At 54.9% G+C, this 27,174-nt stretch overlaps 1 protein-coding gene across 10 annotated transcripts; it reads right to left on the reverse strand.

The window, feature by feature from the left end:
• Positions 1 to 1,006: 1,006 nt before the first annotated feature.
• On the reverse strand, positions 1,007 to 24,056 carry TPM3 (tropomyosin 3). 10 transcript variants are annotated; one of them, XM_038769045.1, is made up of 9 exons: positions 23,826 to 24,056; positions 10,621 to 10,754; positions 10,360 to 10,477; positions 9,517 to 9,587; positions 8,428 to 8,503; positions 7,634 to 7,696; positions 7,468 to 7,537; positions 5,909 to 5,987; positions 1,899 to 1,977 (listed from the first exon to the last, which is right to left on the reverse strand). In XM_038769045.1, exons 1-9 carry the CDS (start codon positions 23,955 to 23,957, stop codon positions 1,974 to 1,976), a joined length of 747 nt encoding a protein of 248 aa, XP_038624973.1. In that variant the 5' UTR covers positions 23,958 to 24,056; the 3' UTR covers positions 1,899 to 1,973. The 10 variants fall into 10 exon arrangements, with proteins under 10 accessions (XP_038624969.1, XP_038624970.1, XP_038624973.1 ...); XM_038769040.1 differs by lacking the exons at positions 1,899 to 1,977; positions 8,428 to 8,503 and adding exons at positions 2,571 to 2,655; positions 9,079 to 9,154; XM_038769039.1 differs by lacking the exon at positions 1,899 to 1,977 and adding an exon at positions 2,572 to 2,655.
• Positions 24,057 to 27,174: the final 3,118 nt, after the last annotated feature.

Genomic DNA, 27,174 nt, shown 5'->3' on the forward strand with positions numbered 1-27,174 from the left:
TTAAGCGCTTACCACATGCCAAGCACTGTTCTAAGCACTGGGGTAGATACAAGGTGATCAGGTTGTCCCCCGTGGGGCTCACAGTCTTCATCCCCATTTTACGGATAAGGGAACTGAGGCCCAGAGAAGTGACTTTTTTAAAAAATGGCATTTATTAAGCGTGTACTATGTGCAAAGCACTGTTCTAAGCGCTGGGGAGGTTACAAGGTGATCAAGGTGTCCCACGGTGGGTGGGGGGGGGCTCACAGTCTTAGTCCCCATTTGACAGATGAGGGAACTGAGGCACAGAGAAGTGACTTGCCCAAAGTCACACAGCTTTCAATTGGCGGAGCGGGATTTGAACCCACGGCCTCCGACTCCAAAGCCCGGGCTCTTTCCACTGAGCCACGCTGCTTCTCAGTACTCCCAAAATCATTTACTACATCATCATCATCATCAATCGTATTTATTGAGCGCTTACTATGTGCAGAGCACTGTACTAAGTGCTTGGGAAGTACAAATTGGCAACACATACAGTCCCTACCCAACAGTGGGCTCACAGTCTAAAAGGGGGAGACAGAGAACAAACCCAAACATACCAACAGCACTTTGAACAGTGCTTTGCACATAGTAAGCGCTTCAATACCATCATTATTATTATTACTGTGCCTGGCACACAATAATTGTTATTATTTCTCCCCACCCTCATCTTTTCCCCCAGGGGCGGAGCAACCCCCTGAGGTCAGGGACCGTGTCTCCTCCTCCAAGAGACACAGAGTGAATGTGAGAGAGAATTCGTGCGTGGGCATTTCCACGCGCTCGATAAATACCATTGCTTAAGTGCCCAGTTCCAGGAACCCCACTGCCGCCGATGAGGCCCGAGCCCTTTGCCCCCTCAACACAACCACAAAAACACACGCATGCACACACAAACGGCCCCCTCCACCCACCCACCTCCCGGTTAAACCGGGGCTGGAGCCCACCCCTGACCTTACGCCGAATGGAAATGAGACTCCACGGCTCGGAATGGGTGGAGGGACTGACTTTTATTTCAAAAATTCATTTTTTTGGGTGTGTGTCAATTTTCAGTATCAAAACCGTGCTGTTCCTGTTTCCTGGCCGCACCCAGGCCTTGTGGAGCGGTGCTGCGGCGGGGGTTTTGGGGGGGTGGGTGGGGTGCCAGCGGGGGAAAGGGCGGGGGGCTCCACCCCGTCACAACACGTGGCAGGATCCAGCTCCCCTTGGATAACAAGAGGACCCCCTGGGCTGGCCCACAACCCCTATGATGCAAAGCAACAACAACAACAAAAAAAAAAACCTGTATATAAAATTTAAAAAGAGGTTGGTATTTTTTCGGTCCATAAGTGACTCGAGTGATTCAAGCTTTTTTCCCTCCTGGCATTATGAGGGGGAAGGGGCGGGGGGGCGCGGAGCCCAAAGGCCATGGCACTTCAGGGGGCGGGGAGGTGTGGAAAATCTCCCTCTCCACAAGAAATCCAACACAAAATAGAAAACAAGGCAGACGGGGAAGGGAAGGACTGTCGGTCCCAAGCGGGACCCGACCCTGATGAGGGGAGACTGCTGGGGTGGGGAGGGGGTGAGCGTGCAGGGAGAAGCGTGCAGGAGGCAGCGTGTGGACCCTCGGAACGGACGTTTAATTCCCGGGAGGCCCGGGCGCGCACACGGAAAGTCTATGAAAATAGGAGGCCTGAGGGGGGTGGCTGGCTTCCCTTGGAAAATTGGTCCCATGGATTGGTCTCTTCCCACTCCCTCACCCCCACTCCACTGACCCCAGCGAGGCAGGTAGGCAGAGATTGGCACGGGTGCAGGGAAACGGAGCGGGCGGTCCCGGGAAGGGGAGGGAGGGGACGGGATGGATTTGGGAAGTGGTGGGGGGGGTGAGGTCTGCACTCCTCTACATCTCGTTCAGATCCAGCAGGGTCTGGTCCAGCATCCGCTGTGTGCACAGGTGGTCTTCTTTGGTGCGTTTCAGTTTATCTGGTGGGGGGGGAAGGGGAAGGGGACACAGGGGGAAGAGGTTACGGTTGAGGGGCAGCGCGCACTTCCTGTTAATTGGCGGTAACGGGCCGACGGCGGTCGACCCCGAGCAATCCTTCCCGCCGGCCTCCCCCGAGCCCCCCGGTACCTGCATTTCCGCCTCTCCCAGAACGGGGTGGGGGGCACCTTGGGTCGGGGCGGGAATGCCGGCACAGAGGGCACGGGACCCTCAGTCCCCCGGCCGAGGCCCGGAGTAGAAGGAATAGGGAAGGGTGGGAGTGGGAAGAGAAACACGGAGCGGAAGGTGGTCAAGCTCACTTCCCCAGCAGCCTAGGGGACGACGAACCCCCCTCCCCCATCTCCCCACACCCACACGACGCCCCATTCCGGCCCCGTGAATCCCTTTCAACGCTTGGGTGAGGATGCGCAGGCCGCGCCGGGCTCCGGTTGGGAAAGACCCCTCCCGATCACACCCTCTCTAGCAGGGGGACGACGACGACAACACACACAAAAAAAGTCGCGTGACTCCACATTCTCCCCCACTCCCCCTCGGGGAGGAAGAGGAATGGAGGCAGGCCAGCCCCCCGCCCGCCCCCGATCAGTCACACAGATCGCGCAACATTAGCTTCAGCTCGGAGGAGAGCACGCGGTTTCGTTCAAGCTGGCCGGAGAAGCGCTCTGCAACGGAGGAGGGACCGGGAACGTGGAGGGCGGAGAGAGGCGGAGGAGCGGGGGGATGGAGAGGGAGGACAGGCAGGGATGGAGACAGAGACAGAGAAAGAGAGAGGGAAGATTAGTCAGTGGTGCCAGTTTGCTCCTCATGCAGCGGGGGAAACCAGAAGGGGACGAGAGGGCAGACAAGACGAAAGCGAGGGATCGGGGCGGGGGGCAGCCCAAGGCACCACACACGTGGGTTTGTGACGAGGGAGGCAAAGCATGGAAGAGCCGAGCCCCCGGCCGACTCCCATGTCCGGTCTGAGTACGGCACGGGGTTCCCGGTGGTCCGTAAAGCCAGGTGCCCCCACGCTGCCCACCCGGAGGCTCGGGAGGGGGAGTCCGACGGCCGCGAGGGATGCCGCGGGCCGGTTCTCTCAACCGCTCAGATGGCATCGGTGGGGGTCAGCACGCCGCCCCTTCCCAACACATCCATCGGCCAACTCCGAAGTGGGAAGACTCGCTGGTTTTTGCTCCAAGACCCCTGCCCGCCGCCCCCAACCCAGCCCCCCGGGTCTGGCTTTGCGCAAGAGGCGAGGTGGGGAGGGCTCGGGGGTCCGCAGGGAGAGACTGAGAGAATGTCTCTCAGTCCCGGGAGCGGGAAGAGGACAGACGGAGCCACCGAGAGCGGGTGGGTGAGTCGGGAGACCTCAGCTTGGGAATCACCGGAGACCTTCGGCGGGAAAGGGCCGCCCACCACTTACCTGCCCAGGTGGGGTGGGGTCCACCAGTGGAGTGGGGAAAAGGGGGCTTTGGGGGGGGGAGGAAGAGACAGACGGGGCGACGGACGAGGTCTCAGCCACGCTACGCGTTTGAGATACCAGCCTCCCCCTCCGACCCCCAAGCTGCCCCGTGACCCCGACGGCCGCCCAGTTTGGCCCGGGAGTGCCCTTCGGGGGGCCGATCCCCCATCCCCGACCCAGCACGACTCGAGGCGGGCAGCGGTTTGGGGACAATTTTAATGGCGGCGGAAGGCCACGCGGAGCCGGGCGGGCGGGCGGGGCGGGTGGCGGGTCCGGAGCGGAGCCGGGGGTGGGGGACGGGGGGCGGCCTGGGCTTATCTGTGTGGAGAAGGAGACACGGGGTGGGAGGTGAGGAACGGGGCTGAAGGGGAAGGGCTCACACAAGCCACTCTCGGCGGAGCTGGGGGGGGAAAGAAGGCCGGGAACCAGAGGCCCAGGGAAGACGGGGTTAGTGGGGGGGGGACGGCAGCCCGGTTTTAGGTCGAGGTCCACGGCACACGCCGCGAGACGTGTCCACACGGAGGCCAAACAACCGGGTTAACGGGACGAGTTAGAGGCGACACGATCCACGGCACACAGGAAGAAAGAAATCTGCACCCACTCCCCGCCGTGGGAGTCTCATCTCCCTTCCCAAGGGCCCCCACAGACGTTTTCTTTTTTTCTTGAATGGTATTTAAGCAGCGTGGCTCAGTGGAAAGAGCCTGGGCTTGGGAGTCGGAGGACATGGGTTCTAATCCCGGCTCTGCTACTTATCTTTTAGACTGTGAGCCCACTGTTGGGTAGGGACTGTCTCTATATGTTGCCAGCTTGTACTTCCCAAGCGCTTAGTACAGTGCTCTGCACACAGTAAGCGTTCAATAAATACAATTGATTATCTGCTGTGTGACCTTAGGCAAGCCACTTTTAACTTCTCTGAGCCTCAGTTACCTCATCTGGAAAATGGGGGTTAAGACTGTGAGCCCCATGTGGGCCCGCTGTTGGGTAGGGACCGTCTCTATATTGCCAACTTGTACTTCTCAACATGTCCAAGACTGAACTCCTTGTCTTCCCTCCCAAACCCTGCCCTCTCCCTGACTTTCCCATCTCTGTTGACGGCACTACCATCCTTCCCGTCTCACAAGCCCGCAACCTTGGTGTCAACCTCGACTCCGCTCTCTCATTCACCCCTCACATCCAAGCCGTCACCAAAACCTGCCGGTCTCAGCTCCGCAACATTGCCAAGATCCGCCCTTTCCTCTCCATCCCAACCGCTACCCTGCTCGTTCAAGCGCTCATCCTATCCCGTCTGGACTACTGCACCGGCCTTCTCTCCGATCTCCCATCCTCGTGTCTCTCCCCACTTCAATCCGTACTTCATGCTGCTGCCCGGATTGTCTTTGTCCAGAAACGCTCTGGGCATGTTACTCCCCTCCTCAAAAATCTCCAGTGGCTACCAATCAATCTGCGCATCAGGCAGAAACTCCTCACCCTGGGCTTCAAGGCTGTCCATCCATCCCCTCGCCCCCCTCCTACCTCACCTCCCTTCTCTCCTTCTCCAGCCCGGCCCGCACCCTCCGCTGCTAATCTCCTCACCGGGCCTCATTCTCGCCTGTTCCGCCATCGACCCCCAGCCCACGTCATCCCCCTGGCCTGGAATGCCCCCAATCCCTCTGCCCATCCACCAAGCTAGCTCTCTTCCTCCCTTCAAGGCCCTACTGAGAGCTCACCTCCTCCAGGAGGCCTTCCCAGACTGAGCCCCCTCCTTCCTCTCCCCCTCACCCCCCTCTCCATCCCCCCATCTTACCTCCTTCCCTTCCCCACAGCACCTGTATATATGTATACATGTTTGTACTATATTTATTTTACTTGTACATATCTATTCTATTTATTTTATTTTGTTAATATGTTTGGTTTTGTTCTCTGTCTCCCCCTCCTAGACTGTGAGCCCACTGCTGGGTAGGGACTGTCTCTATATGTTGCCAACTTGGACTTCCCAAGCGCTTAGTACAGTGCTCTGCACACAGTAAGCGCTCAATAAATACGATTGATCGATTGATTGATTCAGTTCCCTCAACTGTAAAGTGGGGATTAAGGCTGTGAGCCCCATGTGCGACCGGGTCCAACTTGACTAGTTTCTATCACTCCCGGCGATCAGTACAGTGCCTGGAGCATAGGAAGCGCTGAAATGCCATTTTGAGAAAAGGCGGGGGGAGGTGGGAAGGGGCGACTACCAGTCTCTCCTCGACACCACTATCTGCTCAACTGGCCACCATTTTATCTAGGCCACGGCAGACTACCCGAGCAGTGAATCCAGTGCCCCGGAGCCCCGAGCTGTCGCTCAGTAAGTACTCACCCGACTGCTCCCCCACCCCCCAACCCGTCCCCCGGCAGACCTCACGAGCGGCGGAGGGGCAAGCCTGTGGGCCCCACGCGCGACAGACAGGCAGGCAGGCGAGGCCACTGCACACGCATGCCCCACGCAGCCCCATAGTTACATGGAGGTCATGTCATTGAGGGCGTGGTCCAGCTCTTCACTAATGGCCTTGTACTTGAGTTTCTGTGCATAGAGCTCGTCTGGAGGGGGGCGAGGGAGGAGCAGCAGCAACAGCAAGGTGGGCAGAGAAGGGGCGGAGGAGGAGGAGGAGAAGTAGGGGCAGAGGAGGAAGAGAAGTAGGGGCAGAGGAGGAGAAGAAGAAGGAGTACGGGCAGAGGAGGAGGAGGAGAAGTAAGGGCAGAGGAGGAGGAGAAGTAGGGGCAGAGGAGAAAGAGGAGAAGTAGGGGCAGAGGAGGAGGAGAAGTAGGGGCAGAGGAGAAAGAGGAGAAGTAGGGGCAGAGGAGAAAGAGGAGAAGTAGGGGCAGAGGAGGAGAAGTAGGGGCAGAGGAGGAGGAGAAGTAGGTGCAGAGGAGGAGGAGAAGCAGGGGCAGAGGAAGAGGAGAAGCAGGGGCAGAGGAAGAGGAGGAGAAGTAGGGGCAGAGGAAGAGGAGGAGAAGTAGGGGCAGAGGAAGAGGAGGAGAAGTAGGGGCGGAGGAAGAGGAGGAGAAGTAAGGGCGGAGGAGGAGGAGGAGAAGTAGGGGTGGAGGAGGAGGAGGAGAAGTAGGGGCGGCGGAGGAGGAGGAGAAGTAGGGGCGGCGGAGGAGGAGGAGAAGTAGGGGCGGCGGAGGAGGAGGAGAAGTAGGGGCGGCGGAGGAGGAGGAGAAGTAGGGGCGGCGGAGGAGGAGGAGAAGTAGGGGCGGCGGCGGAGGAGGAGAAGTAGGGGCAGCGGCGGAGGAGGAGAAGTAGGGGCAGCGGAGGAGAAGTAGGGACGGCAGAGGAGGAGGAGAGGTGGGGTGGCGGAGGAGGAGGAAAAGTAGGGGCGGAGGAGGAGGAGAAGTAGGGGCGGAGGAGGAGAAGTAGGGGCAGAGGAGAAGGAGGAGGAGGAGAAGAAGTAGGGGCAGAGGAAGAAAAGAAGTAGGGGCACAGGAAGAGAGAAGTAGGGGAAGAGGAGGAAAAGTAAGGGCAGAGGAGGAGGAGGAGGAGGAGGAGAAGAAGGGCAGAGGAGGAGAAGAAGAAGGGGAAGGAGGAGGGGCAGAAGGAAAAGAGCGGAGGAGGAGGAGGAGGAGGAGGAGGAGGAGAAAAAAGGGCAGGGAAGGAGTCGGCGCACAGCAGAGAAGGTTCCTTGTGACCACAGGTAGAATCAGCAGGAATTGAACACCCGTCCTCCCCCCTGGCCCTTCCCCGATCCCCCAGCACCACCCGACTCTGTCCCGGCGATGTGGTGGTCCAGGAAGGGCAGGCACTCCAGAGATGCACGGGCACGGTGCCCACTCACTCCCCGGAAACAACATCCCACTCAACTCCGGCTCCCACGCCCGCTTGGGCGCCACCCTCACCCGGGCTCCACCTGACGAGGGGGTGGGCACCCAGGGCTCAGGGCCAAGACTTCGGGCCCACAGCCACCCGCCCCAGGGAGCAGGCCACCCTGGGTGGGTGGGTCTCACACATGTGAGACCCTCGGCGTGAGACACCCCCCCCGCCACCCACTTCGGGCCCACCCGCCAGCAGGCCAGCCCGTACCTTCCAAGTCATCGATTGTCTTCTCCAGCTTGGCGACTGACCGCTCGGCGAATTCGGCCCGAGTTTCCGCCTGGGGGGAGGGGGACCAGCGTAGAGGGTGAGGACCGGGACGGAGTGGCGAGGGGGAGGCCGCCCCCCTCCCCCTTGGCCTCTCCCACCCCCTCACCTCTTTAAGCTTGTCTGTCAGGATCTTGATCTCCTCTTCATACTTGTCCTCTTTCTGGGAGTACTGCGAGGGTGGGAGAGAGGAGAGGGCCCGGCCTCAGGTACCCGTTCCCCTCACCAACCCCGCTGCCCCCAGGCCCTAGAAACAGGGCAGAGCCAAGCGGGGAGGGAGGGTGAGCCGCCCCAAATACCACCCCACCCCGAACATAGTCGGGCAGGAGTGCATTTCCCTCTCCTGCCCTAACACGGCACCAGCACGCGTGCACACAAACACACACACGCTACTCCACCCCCTCCCCATCATACTGCCGGGCACCTGAGGGCAGGGATCGCGTCTTTTTCTTCCCCTTTTCCCAGCCCAGGTAGGCGGGTGGGTGCGAGTGCGTGCCTGCCTTTCCACCCCAGACCGGCAGCCTCCCGAAGACCAGGGACGTGTGTCTTCCTCCGTCCCTCCCCAGTGGGTACGTGTACGTGTACGTGTATGTATATTCTCGCGGGTGTGTGCCTTTCTGCTCCAGACTGGCAGCTTCCTGACGGTCTGGAACGTGCGTCTTCTTCTGTCCTTCCCTCAATGCACACGCGTATGAGTACGCGCGCGTTGTGTGTCCCGGGGAGAAGGGGATGTGTGATGTGCGCACACAGGCTACTGCTGTCTCCCACGCCCTGGCAGGAGGCGGCTTTGGCGACTTCTGGAGCTGGCGAAACGCAGGGGCACCAGAACTCGGCCTCCGCGGGACGGCGGGGAGGAAAGGAGGGCAGGGGGCCGGCCCCTCTCGTGCATCGACCAGCCCCTACCTTCTCAGCCTGAGCCTCGAGGGATTTCAGATTGTTGGTGACGTTCTTCAGCTCCTCCTCCAGCTCAGAGCACTTACTGCCATCGCAAGGGGAAGGGGAGTGCCAAGGACAGAGGGACAGAGACGGACACGGAGAGAGAGGAAGCGCGAGGAGGAGACGGGCGCGGGAATCGGCACCAAGTCGGCAGAAGGCGGGAGGAGAGGAGATGCAGAGACGGAGAGAGACACAGAGAAAGGAGAGAGGGAGAGGTCCGACGTTGCCGGTCAGACCCCACGCCCTGTCCGCCGTCGCCCTCCACCACCCCCGACTGGGGCGGAAGGGAGGGAAGGAATAAGGGCGCCGGGGCGGGGTGTCCCACAGCTGGCAACCGGAGATCGGCCCGGTGTTTAGCGCGTAGTTCCCTTAATTACCAAGGCCCCGATCTGCTCCCCAGAAGGCCGCCTTCCACTGACTTAAAACCCACCAGGACAGGAGGAGGAAGAGGAGTTAGGCGAGGGATGAAGGAAAAAAAAAAACCAGAGAAGATGGAGCATTCCATGTGCAGCAGAGGCAGGGAGAGGGGATGGAGCATGCCATGTGCAGCGGCGGCGGCGGCCCAGTCACACATTCGAAGCCCCCCGCGTGCCCACCCTCCCCCGCCCCCCCCAGTACCTTCTCCTCGGCCGCGTTCAGGCCCTTGAGGTTCTGGTCCATCAGCCGGATCTGCTCGTCCATTTCCCGACAGCGACTTTGTTAGTGGCCGTCATTCCCGGGGATGGGGAGGGGCGGGGGGCACAAGCGGGGGTGGGGGGGAGGATGGGGAGGGGGAGACGTGTTAAAATAAAACACAGGCGGTGAGGACACAAGAAAAGATGGGGTGGAGGTCGGGGGGCGGGTCACGAGCACGCCATGCAACGGGTGAGGCGCACAGGCAGCCAACGCTGGGGATGAGGGGAATGGGGGGTGGGGGGAGAGGGCGTCTGTCCCGGCCTCCGCTTACTCTGGCCCCTACCGAGTCCGGTCCCCGCCGCCCCCAGGCCCCCCAGGCCCGAGTTTCCCGGGATGAGGATGGGGAGGGTCGTTCCCGGCGGCCGGGGGGGAACCACTCACGATTCGGCCAGTTCTGCCCGCTCTTCCGTGCGCTCCAGATCCCCTTCGATGATCACCAGCTTGCGCGCCACCTGGGCCAAACCCACCCCCTCGGGTGGTCAGCCAGAGGCCGCCCGCCCTCCCTCCCCTTCGCAAATGGCCGGGCCTTGCCCTCTTCTCGAAGCGCTGACTATGTGCCAGGCGCCGTCGTGGGGTAGATGCACCCCGGAGAAGCAGCGTGGCTCAGCGGAAAGAGCCCGGGCTTTGGAGTCAGAGATCATGGTGACTTTGGGCAAGTCACTTCACTTCTCTGGGCCTCAGTTACCTCACCTGTCAAACGGGGATGAAACCTGTGAGCCCCCCCTTGGGACAACCTCATCACCTTGTAACCTCCCCAGCGCTTAGAACGGTGCTTTGCGCATCGTAAGCGCTTAACAAATACCATCATTCTTATTATGCACCGTAATCAGGACGGTCCCCGTCCCCCAGGGAGCTCACAGTCGTCATCCCCGTTTTACGGATGAGGTAGCCGAGGCCCAGAGCAACGAAGTGACTTGCCCAGGGTCACACGGCAGACGGGTGGCAGGGCCGGGATTAAAACCGGGATCCTTCTTTCTGATTCCCAGGGCCGGGCTCTCTCCACCAAGCCACGCGGCTTCTTTTCCCGCTCCCGACACCCGCTTTGGGTCGGGGGACGGGGGTCCCTGGGGGGCCCCTGGGTTTCGGTGACTCGCTCCAGGACGGTCGGCGTGGACCCCAACCTCACCCCGGACCCCCGCCCGGGGGGCAGGGACCCCTTCCCCTCCTCCCCTTGGGCCGGACCACCAGGCAGCGGCCCGCTCCCCCCGGTCCCGAGCCTCTCACCTCCTCGTACTTCCTGTCGGCCTCCTCGGCGATGTGTTTGGCCTCCTTCAGCTGGATCTCCTGCAGCTCCATCTTCTCCTCGTCCTTCAGGGCCCGGTTCTCGATGACCTTCATGCCTCTGCCCGGGGGAGAGGGGGACACGGGGGCGGTGGGGGACGGTCCGAGCCCCGGGAAAGGGAGGGAGGGGAGGACGGACGGACACGGGGGCGGGCCGGGGGGGTGGGAGGACGACGACGACGACGACGGCCCGCCGCGGCCCACCTCTCGCTCTCGTCCGCGGCCTTCTCCGCCTCCTCCAGCTTCTGCAGGGCCGTGGCCAGCCGTTCCTGGGCGCGATCCAGTTCTTCCTCCACCAGCTGGATGCGGCGGTTCAAGGAGGCCACCTCCGCCTCGGCCTGCGTGGGGGCGGACGGACGGGGCACACTGAGGCACGCTGCGTGTCCCCGGGGAACCCGTCCTCCCTCTCTGGCCCCCGGTGCCCACCCACCCCGCTTATCTGTGGGGCCTTGGGCAAACCGCTTCACTTCTCTGGGCCTCGGTTCCCTCACCTGTCAAATGGGATGAAGACTGTGAGCCCCCCGTGGGACAGCCTGATCACCTTGTATCCCCCCCCCCCCGGCGCTTGGAAAGGTGCTTTGCAATCAATCGTATTTATTGAGCACTTACTGTGTGCAGAACAATAATAATAATAATAATGTTGGTATTTGTTAAGCGCTTACTATGCGCTGGGGTAGATACAAGGTAATCAGTTTGTCCCACGTGGGGCTCACAGTTTTCGTCCCCATTTTACAGATGAGGGAGCTGAGGCCCAGAGAAGTGAAGTGACTTGCCCAAAGTCACACAGCTAAGTGGCGGAGCCGGGATTTGAACCCACGACCTCTGACTCCAAAGCCCGGGCTCTTTCCGCTGAGCCACACTGTACTAAGCACATCATCATCAATCGTATTTATTGAGCGCTTACTGTGTGCAGAGCACTGTACTAAGCGCTTAAGTACTTAAGTCCAACTTGGAAAGTCCAACTTGGGAAGTCCAAGTTGGCAACCTCTAGAGACGGCCCCTGGGTGCTCCCTTTTTCTTATTATTACAAGTATTAGTAATAATAATCGCATTTATCGAGCACTTTCTGGGTGCTTCCTTTTTCTTATTATTGAGCGCTTTCTGCGTGCAAGGCACTGGACTAAGCGCCTGGGAGAGTACACTGTCTACCTGTTTTGTTGTCAGTCTCCCCCTTCTAGACTGGGAACCCGCTGTTGGGTAGGGACCGTTTCTGTATGTTGTCCATTTGTACTTCCCAAGCGCTTAGTACAGTGCTGTGCACACAGTAAGCGCTCAATAAGTACGATTGAATGAATGAATGAACAGTGGGCTCAAAGTCTAGAAAGGGGAGACGGACAACAAAACAAAACATATTAACAAAATAGTAAGCGCTTAATAAATACCATCATCATCACCCGGGCTATGGGGGGGCTAAAGAACTAGACCTACTGGGAGGGACCTAAAGAATAATAATAATGGCATTTATTAAGCGCTTACTATGTGCAAAGCACTGTTCTAAGCACTGGGGAGGTTACAAGGTGATCAGGTCGTCCCACGGGGGGCTCACAGTCTTCATCCCCATTTTCCAGATGAGGGAACTGAGGCCCAGAGAATAAAAATAATAATAACAATGGCGCTTACTGTGTGCAAAGCACTGTTCTAAGCACTGGGGAGGTTACAAGGTGATGAGGTGGTCCCACAGGGGGGCTCACAGTCTTCATCCCCATTTTACAGATGAGGTAACAGGCCCAGAGAATAAAAATAATAATAATAATAACGGCATTTATTAAGCGTTTACTATGTGCAAAGCGCTGTTCTAAGCTCTGGGGAGGTTACAAGGTGATCAGGTCATCCCACGGGGGGCTCACAGTCTTCATCTCCATTTTACAGATGAGGTAACAGGCCCAGAGAATAAAAATAATAATAATAATGGCATTTGTTAAGCGCTTACTATGTGCAAAGCACTGTTCTAAGCGCTGGGGAGGGCTCTTTCATCAGGTTGTCCCACGGGGGGCTCACGGTTTTAATCCCCGTTTTCCAGATGAGGGAACTGAGGCCCAGAGAAGTGACTTGCCCAAAGTCACCCGGGTGACGGTCGGCGGAGCCGGGGTTTGAACCCATGACCTCTGACTCCAAAGCCCGGGCTCTTTCATCAGGTCGTGCCACGGGGGGCTCACAGTTTTAATCCCCATTCTCCAGATGAGGGAACTGAGGCCCAGAGAAGTGACTTGCCCAAAGTCACCCGGCTGACGGTCAGCGGAGCTGGGATTTGAACCCCTGACCTCTGACTCCAAAGCCTGGGCTCTTTCCACTGAGCCACGCGGCCTCTCCACGATAAGACACATGAGAAGCAGCGTGGCTCAATGGAAAGAGCCCGGGCTTTGGAGTCGGTGGTCACGGGTTCAAATCCCGGCTCCGCCAACTGCCAGCTGTGTGACCATGGGTAAGTCACTTCTCTGGGCCTCAGTTATCTCATCTGTCAAATGGGGATTGACTGTGAGCCCCCCGCGGGGCAACCTGGTCACCTTGTATCCCCCCAGCGCTTAGAACAGTGCTTTGCACATAGTAAGCGCTTAATAAATGCCATTATTATTATTATTAAGACTGGGGGCAGGGACTAGGCCACCGTCCCCCAGGTGCCCGCCCCAGGGGCGCGTTGCCAGGGCAACAAGCGGGCTTGGCCAGGCATTCCTGGGAGGGCGGGGAGGAAGTGTGTCACAGACACACGCGGACACACACACAGACCCACGCACTCACACTGGGAGAGGCAAGGCCGGGCGGGGCGGAGGCCTGGAGCGGAAAAGGGCTAAGCGGGGCACTGAGTCAGGCCCCGATGCCCGCCTCACTCATTCGAGACCGTGAGCCCGCTGGTGGGTAGGGACCGTCTCTACATCTTGCCAACTTGGACTTCCCACTAATAATAATGGCATTTATTAAGCGCTTACTATGCGCCAAGCACTGTTCTAAGCGCTGGGGAGGTTACAAGGTGATCAGGTTGTCCCCCGGGGGGCTCACAGTCTTCATCCTCATTTCACAGATGAGGAAACTGAGGCCTGGAGAAGTGAAGTGACTCGTCCAAGGTCACACAGCTGATAGGGGGCGGAGCCGGGATTTGAACCCATGACCTCTGACTCCAAAGCCCGGGCTCTTTCCACTGAGCCACGCTGCTTCTCTAGCCGTGCTGCTTTAGCGACGCTTCCTCCCAAGCGCTTAGTCCAGTGCTCTGCACACGGTAAGCGCTCAATAAATACAATTGATTGATTGATCCATTTAATAGTAGCCCAGTGCTCTGCACACAATGAGCGCTCGATAAATACGACTGAATGAATTTATTCTATTGATTGTATTTTGTTAATATGTTTTGTTCTCTGTCTCCCCCTTCTAGACCGTGAGGTCGGGACCGTCTCTGTATGTCGCCAACTTGGACTTCCCAAGTGCTTAGTACAGCGTTCTGCACACAGTAAGTGCTCAATAAATACGACTGAATGAATTTATTCTATTGATTGTATTTTGTTAATTATGTTTTGTTGTCTGTCTCCCCCTTCTAGACCGTGAGCCCGCTGTGGGGTCGGGACCGTCTCTGTATGTCGCCCACTTGGACTTCCCAAGTGCTTAGTACAGTGCTCTGCACACAGTAAGTGCTCAATAAATATGACTGAATGAATTTATTATATTGATTGCATTTTGTTAATTATGTTTTGTTGTCTGTCTCCCCCTTCTAGACCGTGAGCCCGCTGTGGGGTCGGGACCGTCTCTGTATGTCGCCAACTTGGACTTCCCAAGTGCTTAGTACAGCGCTCTGCACACAGTAAGTGCTCAATAAATACGACTGAATGAATTTATTCTATTGATTGCATTTTGTTAATTATGTTTTGTTGTCTGTCTCCCCCTTCTAGACCGTGAGCCCGCTGTGGGGTCGGGACCGTCTCTAGATGTTGCCAACTTGGACTTCCCAAGTGCTTAGTACAGAGCTCTGCACACAGTAAGCGCTCAATAAATACAACTGAATGAATTTATTCTATTGATTGTATCTTGTTAATATGTTTTGTTCTCTGTCTCCCCCTTCTAGACTGTGAGCCCGCTGTGGGGTCGGGACTGTCTCTAGATGTTGCCAACTTGGACTTCCCAAGCGCTTAGTCCAGTGCTCTGCACACAGTAAGCGCTCAATAAATACGACTGATTGATTGATTCATCCATTCAATCGCAGTCCAGTGCTCTGCACACAGTAAGGGCTCAATAAATACGACTGAATTAATTGATTCTATTGATTGTATTTTGTTAATGTGTTTTGTTCTCTGTCTCCCCCTTCTAGACCGTGAGCCCGCTGTTGGGTCGGGACCGTCTCTAGATGTTGCCAACTTGGACTTCCCAACCGTTTAGTCCAGTGCTCTGCACACAGTAAGCGCTCAATAAATGCAATTTAATGAATTTATTCTATTGATTGTATTTTGTTAATATGTTTTGTTGTCTGTCTCCCCCTTCTAGACCGTGAGCCCGCTGTTGGGTCGGGACCGTCTCTAGTTGTTGCCAACTTGGACTTCCCAAGCGCTTAGTCCAGTGCTCTGCACACAGTAAGCGCTCAATAAATACGATTGAATGAATTTATTCTATTTATTTTGTTAATACCTTTTGTTGTCTGTCTCCCCCTTCAAGCCTGTGAGCCCACTGTGGGGTCGGGACCATCTCTAGATGTTGCCAACTCGGACTTCCCAAGCACTTAGTACAGTGCTCTGCACACAGTAAGCGCTCAATAAATACGATCGAATGAATTTATTCTATTTTGTTAATATGTTTTGTTGCCTGTCTCCCCCTTCTAGACCGTGAGCCCGCTGTGGGGTCGGGACTGTCTCTAGATGCTGCCAACTTGGACTTCCCAAGCGCTTAGTCCAGTGCTCTGCTTGAATGAATGAATGAATGAATGAAGAGTCAAGGCGGCACAGAGGCCTGAGCTGGAGCTAGGCCCAACCAATCAATCGTATTTATTGAGCGCTTACTGTGTGCAGAGCACCGTACTAAGCGCTTGGGAAGGACAAGTTGGCAACATATAGAGACAGTCCCGACCCAACAGTGGGCTCACAGTCTAGAAGACTGGGGAGGGGATGGAGGGGATGGAGGGGCTGCCCCCAGCCCCCCGGGACCCCCGAGAGAAGGGGCGAGACTTGGGGTGAGTGCCAGGGGCCCACCCCACCGCGGGCGGCGGCTCAATCCCTGCTTCCCCGCCCCGCCCCGTGCCCGGGGAAAGTTCCAGGGAGTTAATAATAATAATAATAATGATAATGCTGGCATTTATTAAGCGCTTACTATATGCAAAGCCCTGTTCTAAGCGCCGGGGAGGTTACAAGGTCATCAGGTTGCCCCACGGGGGGCTCACAGTCAATCCCCATTTTACAGATGCAGTAACTGAGGCACCGAGAGGTTAATCAACCCATCAGCCGTATTTATTGAGCGCTTACCGTGTGCAGAGCACTGTACTAAGCGCTTGGGAAGGACAAGTTGGCATGGTTAAGGGACTTGCCTGAAGTCACACAGCTGACAAGTGGCCGACTTGCCACCTCGCCCACCCTGTGCCCGGCCCAACCAGGCCCACTGTTGGGTAGGGACCGTCTCTAGATGTTGCCAACTTGGACTTCCCAAGCGCTTAGTACAGTGCTCTGCTCACAGTAAACGCTCAATAAATACAACAGACTCCCGTACGTCCCCTCCGACCTCAGAGCCAGAGCTCGTTGTGGGCAGCGATTGTGTCTACTTATGGCTACAGAGTACTCTCCCAAGCGCTTAGTACAGTGCTCTGCTCACAGTAAATGCTCAATAAATACAACAGACTCCCGTACGTCCCCTCCGACCTCAGAGCCAGAGCTCGTTGTGGGCAGCGATTGTGTCTACTTATGGCTACAGAGTACTCTCCCAAGCGCTTAGTACAGTGCTCTGCACACAGTAGGCGCTCAGTAAATACAACAGACTCCCTTATGCCCCTCCGACCTCAGAGCCAGCGCTCGTTGTGGGCAGGGAATGTGTCTACTTATGGCTACAGAGTACTCTCCCAAGCGCTTAGTACAGTGCTCTGCAAACAGTAGGTGCTTAATACAACAGACTCCCTTACGGCCCCCCGACCTCAGAGCCGGTGCCCGTTGTGGGCAGGGAATGTGTCTACTTATGGCTACAGAATACTCTCCCAAGCGCTTAGTACAGTGCTCTACACACAGTAGGCACTCAATAAATACAGCAGACTCCCGAAGCTCAATAAATACAACAGACTCCCGTACGCCCCTCCGACCTCAGAGCCGGAGCTCGTTGTGGGCGGGGAATGGGTCTACTTATGGCTACAGAGTACTCTCCCAAGCGCTTAGTACAGTGCTCTGCACTCAGCAGGCGCTCAATAAATACGACCGACTCCCGTAGCCCCCCCCCCGCCCCCGCCCTCAGGGCCGGAGCTCGTTGGTGGGCAGGGAATGTGTCTACTTATGGCTATGGAGTACTCTCCCAAGTGCTTAGTACAGGGCTCTGCACACAGTAGGCGCTCAGTAAATACAACAGACTCCCGTACGCCCCCTCTGACCTCAGAGCCGGACCTCGTTGTGGGCAGGGAATGTGCCTACTGATGGCTACAGAGTACTCTCCCAAGCGCTTAGTACAGTGCTCTGCACTCAGTAGGCGCTCAATAAATACGACCGACTCCCGTAGGCCCCCACCCCCGACCTCAGAGCCGGAGCTCGTTGTGGGCAGGGAATGTGTCTACTTATGGCTACAGAGTACTCTTCCCAAGCGCTTGGTACAGTGCTCTGCACACAGTAGGCGCTCAATAAATACAACAGCCCCCCTATGCCCCTCTGACCTCAGAGCCGGTGCTCGTTGTGGGCAGGGAATGCGTCTACTTATGGCTACAGAGTACTCTCCCAAGCGCTTAGTACAGTGCTCTGCACTCAGTAGGTGCTCAATAAGTACAACAGACTCCCGTACGTCCCCTCCAACCTTAGAGCCGGAGCTCATTGTGCGCAGGGAATGTGTCTACTTATGGCTACAGAGTACTCTCCCAAGCGCTTAGTACAGTGCTCTGCACACAGCAGGCGCTCAATAAATACAACCGACTCCCGTAGGCCCCCACCCCCGACCTCAGGGCCGGAGCTCGTTGTGGACAGGGAATGTGTCTACTTATGGCTATGGAGTACTCTCCCAAGCGCTTAGTACAGTGTTATGCACGCAGTAGGCGCTCAGTAATTACAACAGACTCCCTTATGCCCCTCCGACCTCAGAGCCGGAGCTCGTTGTGGGCGGGGAATGTGTCTACTTATGGCTATGGAGTACTCTCCCAGGCGCTTAGTACAGTGTTACGCACTCAGTAGGCGCTCAGTAAATACAACAGACTCCCTTATGCCCCTCCGACCTCAGAGCCGGAGCTTGCTGTGCGCAGGGAATGCGTCTATTTATGGCTACACAGTACTCTCCCAAGCGCTTAGTACAGTGCTCTGCACTCAGTAGGCGCTCAATAAATACGACCAACTCCCATACGCCCCCACCCCCGACCTCAGAGCCGGAGCTCGCTGTGGGCAGGGAATGTGTCTACTTATGGCTGCTGAGCGCTTAGTACAGTGCTCTACACACAGCAGGCGCTCAATAAAGCCGACCAGCCTGACTTCCACAACTTTAGGGCCGGGCCCCTCCGGCCCGGAAGCTCGCTGCGGGCAGGGAATGTGCCTGGGGCTATAGAGGACGCTCCCAAGCGCTTAGTACAGTGCTGTGCCCGCAGTGGGCGCTCAATAAGTGGGCCTGCCCGCCTGCAGGCCCCAGGAGGGCCTCGTCCCCGCCTCGGGGGCCCCCGGCTTCCTCTCCGCCAAACTGCTGCCTCATTTCCTGCAAGGAGGGGCGGAAATTCATCCACTCCTTCCTGCCGTCCTACTTGCTGGACGCCCACTGGGTGCAGAGCACTGGGCTGAGCGCTGAGGAAGGCCAGTTCGGCGCCACAGGCCGGCCCGACCCAACAACGGGCTCACAGCCCCAAACCCAACATCTGCCCTTCCCAAGCGCTCAGTCCAGTGCTCTGCACACAGGAAGCGCTCACTAAATAGGACTGAGTGAATGAATGAATGAATAGAAGGGATAATAATTCATTCAGTCGTACTTAGTGGGCGCTTCCTGTGCGCAGAGCACTGGACTGAGCGCTTGGAAAGTACAATTCAGCAGCAGAGATAATTCATTCATTCAATCTTATTATTTATTGAGCGCTTCCTGTGTGCAGAGCACTGGACTGAGCGCTTGGAAAGTACAATTCAGCCACAGAGACAATTCATTCACTCAATCTTATTATTTATTGAGCGCTTTCTGTGTGCAGAGCACTGGACTGAGCGCTTGGAAAGTACAATTCAGCAACAGAAAGACAATTCATTCATTCAATCTTATTATTTATTGAGCGCTTCCTGTGTGCAGAGCACTGGACTGAGCGCTTGGAAAGTACAATTCAGCAACAGAGAGACAATTCATTCATTCAATCTTATTATTTAGTGGGCGCTTCCTGTGCGCAGAGCACTGGACTAAGCGCTTGGAAAGTACTATTCAGCAACAGAGGCAATTCATTCATTTAATCTTATTATTTATTGAGCACTTCCTGTGTGCAGAGCACTGGGCTAAGTGCTTGGAAAGTACAATTCAGCAACTGAGAGAGAGACAATTCATTCATTCAATCGTATTTATTGAGCGCTTCCTGTGCGCAGAGCACTGGACTAAGCGCTTGGAAAGTACAATTCAGCCACAGAGAGAGAGAATTCATTCATTCAATCGTATTTATTGAGCGCTTCCTGTGTGCAGAGCACTGGACTAAGCGCTTGGAAAGTACAATTCAGCCACAGAGACAATTCATTCATTCAATCGTATTTATTGAGCGCTTATTGTGCGCAGAGCACTGGACTAAGCGATTGGAAAGTACAATTCAGCAACAGAGACAATTCATTCATTCAATCTTATTATTTATTGAGCGCTTCCTGTGTGCAGAGCACTGGACTAAGCGCTTGGAAAGTACAATTCAGCCACAGAGAGACAGTTCATTCATTCAATCTTATTATTTATTGAGCGCTTCCTGTGTGCAGAGCACTGGACTAAGCGCTTGGAAAGTACAATTCAGCCACAGAGACAATTCATTCATTCAATCTTATTATTTCTTGAGCGCTTCCTGTGCGCAGAGCACTGGACTAAGCGACTGGAAAGTACAATTCAGCAACAGAGACAATTCATTCATTCAATCTTATTATTTATTGAGCGCTTCCTGTGTGCAGAGCACTGGACTAAGCGCTTGGAAAGTACAATTCAGCAAGAGACAATTCATTCATTCAATCGTACTTACTGAGCGCTTCCTGTGTGCAGAGCACTGTACTAAGCGCTTGGGAAGGACAATTCAGCAACAGAGACAATTCACTCATTCCTTCATTCAATCGCATTTATTAAGCACTTCCTGTGTGCAGAGCACTGTACTAAGCGCTTGAAAAGTACAATTCAGGAACAGATAGAGCTAATTCATTCATTCAATCGCATTTAGTGAGCGCTTACTGTGCGCAGAGCACTGGACTAAGCGCTTGGAAAGCACAATTCAGCAACTGAGACACTTCATTCAATTGTATTCAGTGAGTGCTTACTGAGCGCAGAGCACTGTACTAAGCGCTTGGAAAGCACAATTTGGCAACAGAGACACTTCACTCAATTGTAGTGAGCGCTTACCGTGCGCAGGGCACTGTACTAAGCGCTTGGAAAGCACAATTCAGCAACAGGGACACTTCATTCATTCAATCGTACTTAGTGAGCGCTTACTGTATGCCGAGCACCGTACTAAACGCTTGGAAAGCACAATTCAGCAACAGAGACGATTCATTCATTCCTTCATTCAACCGCACTTACTGGGCAATTACTGTATGCAGAGCACTGTACTAAGCGCTTGGGAGAGTACAAATCGTCAACATACCCCCGGGGACCCCGCACCCACCCACCCAAGCGTTTAGTACAGCGCTCTGGGCCCAGTGGGCGCTTAATCATTCATTCAGTCGTATTTATTGAGCGCTAAGTGTATGCAGGGCACTGTACTAAACGCTTGTGTGCAGAGTTCCTGCCCAACCCCGGGGACCCCCCCCCAACTCACCCAAGCGTTTAGCACAGCGCTCTGGGCCCGGTGGGCGCTTAATCATTCATTCAGTCGTATTTATTGAGCGCTTAGTGTATGCAGAGTACTGCACTAAGCGCTTGTGTGCAGAACACTGTACTAAACCCCTGTGTGCAGAGCACTGTACTAAGAGCCTGTGCAGAGCTCTGTACTAAGCGCTTGTGTGCTGAGCACAGTACTAAGCGCTTGTGTGCTGATCACAGTGCTGAGCACAATACTAGGCTATTGTGTGCAGAGCACAGTACTAAGAGCTTGTGCAGAGCACTGTCCTAAGCGCTTGTGTGCAGAGCACAGTACTAAGCGCTTGTGCAGAGCACTGTACTAAGCGCCTGTGTGCAGAACACTGCACTAAGAGCTTGTGTGGTGAGCACAGTACTAAGCTATTGTGTGCAGAGCACTGCACTAAGAGCTCGTGTGCTGAGCACAGTACTGAGCTTGTGTAGAGCTCTGTACTAAACGCTTGTGTGCAGACCTCCGTACTAAGCGCCTGTGTGCAGAACACTGCACTAAGAGCTTGTGCGCTGAGCACAGTACTAAGCTATTGTGTGCAGAGCACTGTCCTAACAGCTTGTGCAGAGCACTGTCCTAAGCGCTTGTGTGCAGAGCTCTGTCCTAAGCGCTTGTGCGCAGAGCTCTGTACTAAGCGCTTGTGTGCAAAGCACTGTACTACGAGCTTGTGTGCAGAGCACTGTCCTAAGCGTTTGTGTGCAGAGCTCTGTACTAAGCGCTTGTGTGCAGAGCACTGTACTACGAACTCGTGCAGAGTATTGTAGTACGAGCTTGTGTGCATAGCTCTGTACTAAGCGCTAGGGCAAAGTACTGTCCTACGAGCTTGTGCAGAGCACTGTCCTAAGCGCTTATGCGCAGAGCACTGTCCTAAGCGCTTGTGTCCAGATCACTGTCCTAAGCGCTTGTGCGCAGAGCTCTGTCCTAAGCGCTTGTGTGCAGAGCACTGTACTACCAGCTCGTGTGCAGAGCACTGTCCTAAGCGCTTGTGTCCAGAGCACTGTCCTAAGCGCTTGTGCGCAGAGCTCTGTACTAAGCGCTTGGGCAAAGCACTGTCCTACGACCTCGTGCCGAGCTCTGTACTACGAGCTTGTGTGCAGAGCACTGTCCTAAGCGCTTGTGCGCAGAGCACTGTCCTAAGCGCTTGTGCGCAGAGCTCTGTACTAAGCGCTTGGGCAAAGCACTGTACTACGACCTCGTGCCGAGCTCTGTACTACGAGCTTGTGTGCAGAGCACTGTCCTAAGCGCTTGTGCGCAGAGCACTGTCCTAAGCGCTTGTGCGCAGAGCTCTGTACTAAGCGCTTGGGCAAAGCACTGTACTACGACCTCGTGACGAGCTCTGTACTACGAGCTTGTGTGCAGAGCACTGTCCTAAGCGCTTGTGTGCAGAGCACTGTCCTAAGCGCTTGGGCAAAGCACTATACTACGACCTTGTGCCGAGCTCTGTACTACGAGCTTGTGTGCAGAGCTCTGTACTAAGCGCTTGTGCAAAGCACTATACTACGAGCTCGTGCCGAGCTCTGTACTACGAGCTTGTGTGTTGAGCTCTGTCCTAAGCCCTTGTGCGCAGAGCACTGTCCTAAGCGCTTGTGTGCAGAGCTCTGTACTAAGCGCTTGGGCAAAGCACTATACTACGACCTCGTGCCGAGCTCTGTACTACGAGTTTGTGCCGAGCTCTGTACTAAGCGCTTGTGCGCAGAGCTCTGTACTAAGCGCTTGGGCAAAGCACTGTCCTACGAGCTCGTGCCGAGCTCTGTACTACGAGCTTGTGTGCAGAGCTCTGTCCTAAGCGCTTGTGTGCAGAGCACTGTCCTAAGCGCTTGTGCAAAGCACTATACTACGACCTTGTGTGTTGAGCTCTGTCCTAAGCGCTTGTGTGCAGAGCTCTGTACTAAGCGCTTGTGCAAAGCACTATACTACGAGCTCGTGCCGAGCTCTGTACTAAGCGCTTGTGTGCAGAGCTCTGTACTATGCTCTTGTGCGCAGAGCACTGTCCTAAGCGCTTGTGCAAAGCACTGTACTACGAGCTCGTGCCGAGCTCACTACTACGAGCTTGTGTGCAGAGCACTGTCCTAAGCGCTTGTGCGCAGGGCTCTGTACTAAGCGCTTGTGCAAAGCACTATACTACGAGCTCGTGCCGAGCTCTGTACTACGAGCTTGTGTGCAGAGCTCTGTACTAAGCGCTTGTGCGCAGAGCACTGTACTAAGCTATTGTGTGCAGAGCACTGTACTACGAGCTCATGTGTAGAGCACTGTCCTAAGCGCTTGGGCAAAGCACTGTCCTACGACCTCGTGCCGAGCTCTGTACTACGAGCTTGTGTGTTGAGCTCTGTCCTAAACGCTTGTGTGCAGAGCACTGTCCTAAGCGCTTGTACAAAGCACTATACTACGAGCTTGTGTGTTGAGCTCTGTCCTAAGTGCTTGTGTGCAGAGCTCTGTACTAAGCGCTTGTGCAAAGCACTATACTACGAGCTCGTGCCGGCTCTGTACTAAGCGCTTGTGTGCAGAGCTCTGTCCTATGCTCTTGTGCGCAGAGCACTGTCCTAAGCGCTTGTGTGCAGAGCTCTGTACTAAGCGCTTGTGCAAAGCACTATACTACGAGCTCGTGCGCAGAGCACTGTCCTAAGCGCTTGTATCCAGATCACTGTCCTAAGCGCTTGTATCCAGATCACTGTCCTAAGCGCTTGTGCAAAGCACTGTACTACGAGCTTGTGTGTTGAGCTCTGTCCTAAGCGCTTGTGTGCAGAGCTCTGTACTAAGCGCTTGGGCAAAGCACTATACTACGACCTCGTGCCGAGCTCTGTACTACGAGGTTGTGTGTTGAGCTCTGTCCTAAGCGCTTGTGTGCAGAGCACTGTCCTAAGCGCTTGTGCGCAGAGCTCTGTACTAAGCGCTTGGGCAAAGCACTATACTACGACCTCGTGCCGAGCTCTGTACTACGAGCTTGTGTGCAGAGCTCTGTCCTAAGCGCTTGTGCAAGCACTATACTACGAGCTCGTGTGCAGAGCACTGTCCTAAGCGCTTGTGTGTTGAGCTCTGTCCTAAGCGCTTGTGCAAAGCACTATACTACGAGCTCGTGCCGAGCTCTGTACTAAGCGCTTGTGCAAAGCACTATACTACGAGCTCGTGCCGAGCTCTGTACTAAGCGCTTGTGTGCAGGGCACTGTACTAAGCGCTCGTGGGCAGAGCTCTGTACTACGAGCTCGTGTGCAGAGCACTGTCCTAAGCGCTGGGCTGCCTGAACGAGGCCCCGGCCCCCCCCCCCACCCCCCCATCGGTTCCCTACCTGCTCCCGGGCCCGCTTCTCCCCCTCCACCTCCCTCTGGAGGCGCTCAGCCCGCTCCTCCGCCTCGTCCGCCTGCTGCTGCAGGACCTGGATCTTGCGCTTCACCGCCTCGATGGTGGTGATGCCGGCCATGCTGAGGAGGAGGATGCTGGGCGCCCCGAGGAGGATGCTGTCCTGTGCTGTGCTGTCCTGTGCCGTGCTGAGCGCCCCGCCCTGCCCCGCCGCCCCGCTCCGCTTGGGGCCGCCGCCGCTCCTCTCCCACCCACCCCCACTTCCGCCCGCCCCGCCCTGAAATACCGGAACTCGCCCATCCCCTCCCGGAAGTGACGTCTGCCCCCTCCCGCCTCTCCCTCCGTCCTCCGCCCGCCAATCAGGGCGGCCGCAGGAGGGGAAGGGGGCGGGGCTTGGCCCGAGGCCCACAGAGGCCCTTCTTCCCCCACCCGCCCCCTCAGTCAGTCAATCAGTCAATCAATCAGTCGTATTTATGGAGCGCTTCCTGCGTGCAGAGCAATCAGTCAATCGATTAATCGTATTTATTGAGCGCTTACTATGTGCAGAGCACTGGACTAAGCGCTTGGGAAGTACAAGTTGGCAACATAGAGAGACAGTCCCTACCCAACAGTGGGCTCACAGTCGAAAAGGGGGAGATGGAGAACAAAACCAAACATATTAACAAAATAAAATAAATAGAATAGATATGTACAAGTAAAATAAATAAAGAAATAGGGTAATAAATATGTACAAACATATATACATATATACAGGTGCTGTGGGGAAGGGAAGGAGGTAAGATGGGATGGAGGGGGGACGAGGGGGAGAGGAAGGAAGGCAGTCAGTCAGTCCATCAGTCGTATTTATGGAGCGCTTCTTGTGTGCAGAGCACTGAACTAATCAATCAATCGATCAACCATATTTATTGAGCGCTTACTGCGTGCAGAGCACTGGACTAAGCGCTTGGGAAGGGCAAGTTGGCAACATCTAGAGACGGTCCCTACCCAACAGTGGGCTCACAGTCTAGAAGGGGGAGACAGAGGACAAAACCAAACATACTAACAAAATAAAATAAACAGAATAGATACGTACAAGTATTCATTCATATTCATTCATTCAATCGTATTTATTGAGCGCTTCCTGTGTGCAGAGCACTGGACTAAGCGCTTGGGAAGTCCAAGTTGGCAACATACAGAGACGGTCCCTACCCAACAGTGGGCTCACAGTCTAGAAGGGGGAATCAGTCAATCATATTCATTCATATCCATTCATTCAATCGTATTTATTGAGCGATTCCTGTGTGCAGAGCACTGGACTAAGCGCTTGGGAAGTACAAGTTGGCAACATAGAGAGACAGTCCCTACCCAACAGTGGGCTCACAGTCTAGGAGTCGTTCATTCATTCAATCGTATTTATTGAGCCCTTCCTGTGTGCAGAGCACTGGACTAAGCACTTGGGAAGAGGCTCACAGTCTAGAAGGGGGATTCAGTCAATCGTATTCATTCATTCATATTCATTCATTCATTCAATCGTATTTATTGAGCGCTTCCTGTGTGCAGAGCACTGGACTAAGCACTTGGGAAGAAGCTCACAGTCTAGAAGGGGGAATCAGTCAATCGTTTTCATTCATTCATTCATATTCATTCATTCATATTCATTCATATTTATTGAGCACTTACTGTATGCAGAGCACTGGACTAAGCACTTGGGAAGAAGCTCACAGTCTAGAAGGGGGAATCACTCAATCGTATTCATTCATTCATTCTCATTCATTCATATTCATTCATATTTATTGAGCACTTACTGTGTGCGGAGCACTGGACTAAGCGCTTGGGAAGTCCAAGTTGGCAACATCAAGAGACGGTCCCTACCCAACAGTGGGCTCACAGTCTAGAAGGGGGAATCAGTCAATCATATTCATTCATTCAGTCAGTCATATTCATTCATCCAATCGTATTTGTTGAGTGCTTACTATGATGATGGTATTTACTAAGCGCTTACTATGTGCAAAGCACTGTTCTAAGCGCCAGGGAGGTTACAAGGTGATCAGGTTGTCCCACGGGGGGCTCACAGTCTCAATCCCCATTTTACAGATGAGGGAACTGAGGCCCAGAGAAGTGAAGTGACTTGCCCAAAGTCACACAGCAGACAGTTGGCGGAGCCGGGATTTGAACCCATGACCTCTGACTCCAAACCCCGGGCCCTTTTCACTGACCACACTGCTTTATTGAGCGCTTACTGTGTGCAGAGCACTGAACTAAGCGCTTGGGAAGTACAAGTCGGCGACACAGAGAGACGGTCCCTACCCAACAGCGGGCTCACAGTCTAGAAGGGGGAGACAGACAACAAAACAAAACAGATTAACAAAATAAAATAAATCGAATAGTAGATATGTCCAAGTAAAATCAATAGAGTAATAAATCTGTACAAACATATATACAGGGGCTGTGGGGAGGGGAAGGAGGTAGGGCGGTGGGGATGGGGAGACGAAAAAGGGGGCTCAGTCTGGGTCAGTCAGTCAGTCAATCGTATTTATTCATTCACTTAATCGTATTCATTCATCCAATCGTATTTATTGAGCGCTCACTATGTGCAGAGCACTGGGCTAAGCGCTTGGAAAGTCCAATTCGACAACAGATAGAGACAATCCCTAGGGAAGCAGCGTGGCTCAGTGGAAAGAGCACGGGCTTTGGAGTCAGAGGTCATGGGTTCGAATCCCAGCTCCGCCACATGTCTGCTGTGTGACCTTGGGCAAGTCACTTGACTTCTCTGAGCCTCAGTTACCCTATCTGTAAAATGGGAATTAAGACTGTGAGCCCCACGTGGGACAACTTGATCACCGTGTATCCCCCCAGCGCTTAGAACAGTGCTCTGCACATAGTAAGCGCTTAACAAATGCCATCATTATTATTAGAAGGGCACAGTCGGTCAGTCAGTCATTCCTTCATTCAATCGTATTCATTCATTCAATCGTATTTGTTGAGCGCTTACTGTGTGCACAACACTGGGCTAAGCGCTTGGAAAGTCCAATTCGGCAACAGATCATCATCAATCGTATTTATTGAGTGCTTACTGTGTGCAGAGCACTGTACTAAGCGCTTAGTAGCGAGACGGTCCCTACCCAACAACGGGCTCACAGTCTAGAAGGGGGAGACAGACAACAAAACATGTGGACAGGTGTCATCAGAATAAATAGATATAAAGCTAGATAATAATAATATAATGATGGCGTTTGTTAAAACATGTGGACAGGTGTATCAGAATAAATAGATATAAAGCTAGATGATAATATAATGATGGCATTTGTTAAAACATATGGACGGGTGTCAAGTCATCAGAATAAATAGATATAAAGCTA

The sequence above is a fragment of the Tachyglossus aculeatus genome, chromosome Y4, assembly GCF_015852505.1.
Source record: "Tachyglossus aculeatus isolate mTacAcu1 chromosome Y4, mTacAcu1.pri, whole genome shotgun sequence".
In the NCBI taxonomy this organism is placed as follows: Eukaryota; Metazoa; Chordata; class Mammalia; order Monotremata; family Tachyglossidae; genus Tachyglossus; species Tachyglossus aculeatus.

Coding starts and splice junctions, on each gene's coding strand:
- TPM3 (XM_038769040.1), bottom strand. CDS start 23,957: ATGGCCGGCATCACCACCATCGAGGCGGTGAAGCGCAAGATCCAGGTC. Junction 7,538..7,633: donor TGACAGACAAGCTTAAAGAG/GTGAGGGGGTGG, acceptor CCCTCCCCCCAG/GCGGAAACTCGGGCCGAATT. Junction 5,988..7,467: donor GACAATCGATGACTTGGAAG/GTACGGGCTGGC, acceptor GCCCCCCTCCAG/ACGAGCTCTATGCACAGAAA.